Source organism: Photinus pyralis, unplaced genomic scaffold (genome assembly GCF_008802855.1).
Source record: "Photinus pyralis isolate 1611_PpyrPB1 unplaced genomic scaffold, Ppyr1.3 Ppyr1.4_LG1, whole genome shotgun sequence".
NCBI lineage: Eukaryota > Metazoa > Arthropoda > Insecta > Coleoptera > Lampyridae > Photinus > Photinus pyralis.
In genome coordinates, this window is record NW_022170249.1 from 1,443,091 (window position 1) to 1,447,606 (window position 4,516).

At 43.6% G+C, this 4,516-nt stretch overlaps 1 protein-coding gene across 1 annotated transcript; it reads right to left on the minus strand.

The window, feature by feature from the left end:
- Positions 1-258: 258 nt before the first annotated feature.
- On the minus strand, positions 259-1,711 carry LOC116159568. The gene is made up of 3 exons (XM_031472579.1): positions 1,409-1,711; positions 871-1,344; positions 259-804 (listed from the first exon to the last, which is right to left on the minus strand). The coding sequence occupies exons 1-3, from the start codon at positions 1,709-1,711 to the stop codon at positions 259-261; spliced, it is 1,323 nt and encodes a 440-aa protein (XP_031328439.1).
- Positions 1,712-4,516: the final 2,805 nt, after the last annotated feature.

Below are 4,516 nucleotides of genomic sequence, written 5' to 3' on the forward strand. Positions count from 1 at the left end.
TCCAACTTGTAGCGCACTTTACGCTCCCCCAACACTTCACAACCGTAGAGCACCGTATTGGTCACCACCGCTGACAAAACCCTTCTTCTGCCTTCGCGCGGCCCCCCACAATTCCAGAATAGTCTATGTATTTGTGTGGCCGTATTATTTGCCTTCTCGGCCGCCCGCTCCGCGTGCGCAATATAATTCAGGCTCCTGTCGATTCTCGCTCCCAGGATATCGATGTGCCTCGCCAGGGACACCTGTGTCCCGGACACTTCAATCATAGTAGAGGAAAGAAAGCCTTCTTCTTCCGGCCAGCAATGCCGCCTGGGTCTTGGGTCCCACCAGTTGCATACCGCGATCTTCCATCCACACCTGGATGTCCCTCGCCGCCATCTCGAGTTCTGTATCTGTTACCACGATCATCCGGTCGTCCGCGTATGCCACCAATTCAACCCCCCTGGGAACCCTTAACTCCATCACTGCGTCATATGTCGCATTCCACAGTAGAGGGCCTAGGACCGAGCCCTGCGGTACCCCTCCATTAATCTCAAACTTGTATTCTGCTCCCGACGGAATCTTCGCCTTTGCCATTCTTTCAGTTAAGTAACTCAGAACGAAACGTCGCAGGCTGGCAGGCACCCCTTTTCGCTCTAGGGCTTCCATGGTTACGGAGACGGGCACCGTGTTGAAGACGTTGCGGACGTTCAAGGACGTCACCACCGCCACCTCCCTGGTTCTCCGGGTCCCTCTCATTACCACCTCGACCCTGGCGTGTATTCTTTCTAGCGCGTACCCATTCCCCTCGTGAAACCGTACTGCCTAGCCGATAAAGTCAACATTTCCGCCAATCTCCCGGCCAATATTCTTTCAAACAACTTAAACAACTTGCTTAAGTGGCTGATAAGTGCAATCGGTCTCACCGTCCTTTTTGGAGATCAGGACTATTTTTCTTTCTTCCACCCCGTCCGGTAAATTCCCGTGCCCAGCACCGAATTGAAAGTCGGCCTCACTCCGGGGCCCTTTGGGCAACGCACGCGACAAACTCCGGTGGAAACCATCCACTCCCGGCGCCTTCATTCTGGGCATCCTCCTGGCCACCTCCCTAACCTCATTGTCACTGTTCGGCTCCGCCGGTTGCTCCCGGCTCTCATCGTTCCAGCTACCTGCGGCCCTCTCCTGTCTTGGAAACAAATGCCGTATCTTTTCAATCATCTCTTCATCGGTGCCTACCACTCTCTGTCTCTTTCCCAGCTTCCCGGACGCAATTTTATACGCTCTACCCCACGGGTCGCTCTCCAGCTCTGCGCACAGCTGCCTCCAGCACTGGTTTTTACTCCGGCTCATCATCTGCTCCAGGCCCTGTTGTGTTTGTGGTTTTGTCGTTATGGTTCCTAGGAGGCCCTCCAGCTCCTCCTCGTTCAACTTGTGGCCCTCCGCTGGCTCGATTGACTGGTTTCTTTGTTCCACCACTGGTCTCCAGTCTCCACGTTATATATCTATGGTCGCTGTGGGTCTCCTCCTCCTCGACCGTCCAGTACCGAGTGTCCCGTGCCTCTCTCTCGTTGGCGCGGGTGACATCAATTATTGACTTCCTATCGCCTCTCTCGTAGGTGGGACGCTTACCTCGATTAAAAGGGACGAGGTCCAGAGTAGCCAGCATCTCCTCAACTTCGACACCTCGTCTATTTGTTGCAGGAGCCCCCCAGGTGATGGAGGCCGCGTTCATATCGCCTGCCAGAAATGCTCGGCCGTTACTCGCCCCTCTTAGCTTCCGAATTATTTCTCCGAGTCATCTTTAAACATGCGTGCTCCGAAGCCCTACCCACCTCCGACAGTATTGCCACGTCCACCCTCATGACCTCGGTCGTACGTCTCAAAACGTCATATGCAGCTCTAGAATGGTTCAAATTGGCCTGCATAAATTTCATAAAAAGATATGAGGTTACGAAACAAATCAGAAAAAGTGGCTCTAACAATAACACAGACAAGTTATATCACAGACTGAAAGGTACCAGAAGCTCTATACAAATGTCTCTAGGGCTAAAAGTATCACAGAGCAGGATGTATCACAGTCAATCTTTCGAAAAACTACAATTGGATTCAGAAGGTACTGTGGAGGAAGGGACCGGAAAAACTCCAACAAAGAACTGAACCTGCTGCACCATCAGCAGTAGATATCGGTGACCAGGTACGGAAATAAAGTGTTTAGCATTTATGGAAAGAATTGAAACATGTTACGGTTTCAGTGGAAGAGAATTACCGTTGGCGCTACCAGATCTCGTATCTCATATTGTACATATACAGGGTGTTACACATAAGTATGTAAAAAAAATTGGGTGGTAGAGGAGACAAATAAAAAAAATATATATCAAGTCTATTAAGTGCGGGTCGCAAGAAGCGCTCTAAATAAACAAAATTAATCAATCACCGCTTCTCAAATTATAGCAAGGTGAACTATAAATATTTCTAATTAGTTTATGGTGGTTTTCCCTATAATGAAAACAAAACGGATTTCTTTAGCAGTGATAAATTATTAATTGTGAACCACAATATACAACGAGAACTCGACATATGCACATCAGTAGCTGGTGTAATTGAATCGATTTTATTCGTGGGGAGCATAGTTCGTCGATCCAAGAAAACTAACAAACTTTATCAATACTCCATACTCCAAATCTTTCCCGTAGTCTCCAAAGTTCTTAGCCAACTATAAGAGAATGCAAACTAATGAAGCCCGAGCAACTTATATCTTTCAACCACAAAGTTACTGAGTTACAGCCACTGATTAGATCGAAATATCAAATAAGCGGGTAATATTAAACTAAGGAGTAAGGATACCGTAACTAACCGAAAGGCATTTTAAATTTTTAGATTTGTAAAGCATTTCTATTTGTTCAATAATACGCAGCCGTTACCCAATAACTATAAATTATGGTTCGCGGATCAGTGCACTCAGCTATAATTTGCATGGAATTAAAGACCCGTGCCAAAATAAATAATCCAACAAAAAGATTCAATGTAATTCGTTCAGCTCTTTAGAGCATACAGAATGTAACGAAATAATGCAGGCGGTGCATCAATTATTATTGTAAAGCAAAAATTCCACTCATTTTTCATTTGAAGTATCTTTGAGCCGAGTTGCAGTTTACATTTTCGCTAAATTCCCGCTTACTAAAATCTGATGTGTTCGGATAAAGCTGGCCATTTAAAGCAGTAGTCTAACAAATTTAATTTATCAAGTGCTCTCGTTCAGAGCAAGTTAAAAGTAAATCCATTAAAACCCAAACCATTCAAAGGGATTCGTTTAATTAAATTGACAAATTTGTACAGCGACCATTTTATTCTGTAGGGATAACGCTAATCAACGAATGTGCGATGCCAAATACGGTTGTTGTGTTAACTCTTTAATACAATTTTAGCTGTCGTTCTAAATGCAAATAAAAGGGGTTGCTTCTCGTTGGTTGAAACAGGCAAAGGTGGTCGTTAATAAAATATCTGATTTTGTTAGCCCTATTGAGAATTGTCTGACTACGTGCGTTTTTTTTTTCTCATTTTTTAGAAACATGCTGCACGGCATTGGGTCTGCCAAATCAAAAGTAAATGTTATATAAATTAAATTGAAGCCGCGTCGCGTTTGAGATGTTTCCTATTACCAGAGAAAGAATGAGATCCAGCATTTTTTTTACAACGCTAAATTCTATATACAGTGATATTCATTAAGAAGTAGACATAGGGATATGCGCGTATTATATTGTTTTCCCTATGTCAACTTTTAAATAACATTTCTTCCAACCTATCAACCAACCTATACAAAATGCAACGCTATTGACAGAAGGATATGAATTCTGTGATAGATATGAAACAGTGAAATTTTAAAAGTAGCGTAATATTTATCACATCATTTGCATTAGGCGTTTGTAATTATGCACTAAGGCAATGCAATTGCAAAATCCAGAATGGCAGAGCAGAATGCGTGCGCATAAGTTATTTTGGTTGCATAAAATTAGGCGTCCCTCAGAACAGATTTTGTCATTTAAAAGTAGACATAGGGAAATACAATATACACAAATCCCTATGTCTACTTCTTAATGAATATCACTGTTAGATGTTTTGAAGCAGCAGTAGAAGTCGATATTTCGTAGACGTAAAACTTAGGTCAGTTGGAGGCAGATGTAACAACTGTATGTTTGGCCATTTACGAAGAAGATTATTAGAATTACAAGTATGAGAATGAAGTTTGTCTTTACCAAAATACATTCTCGAAGAAACGATGCGTATTACTATTAGATCGCTCAATAACACAATAGAACCTTTTGCACTTCCTGTAGTTTTGCTAGCGAAAGACGTCTAGGCGATTGTTGAATAGCTTCCTCACAGACACTACCGTGCTTCTTAACAGCAGCTGGTGTCCTTGGCTGCAAATCGAACTATTAGTATTGAGTGCAGAGACAGTTGTTTCTGGTGCCTTAGGTCGATGATTGTCCCTTTTTTAGTTTTCTTGCTTTTGTTGTTGACTCCAATCGTCAAGTCT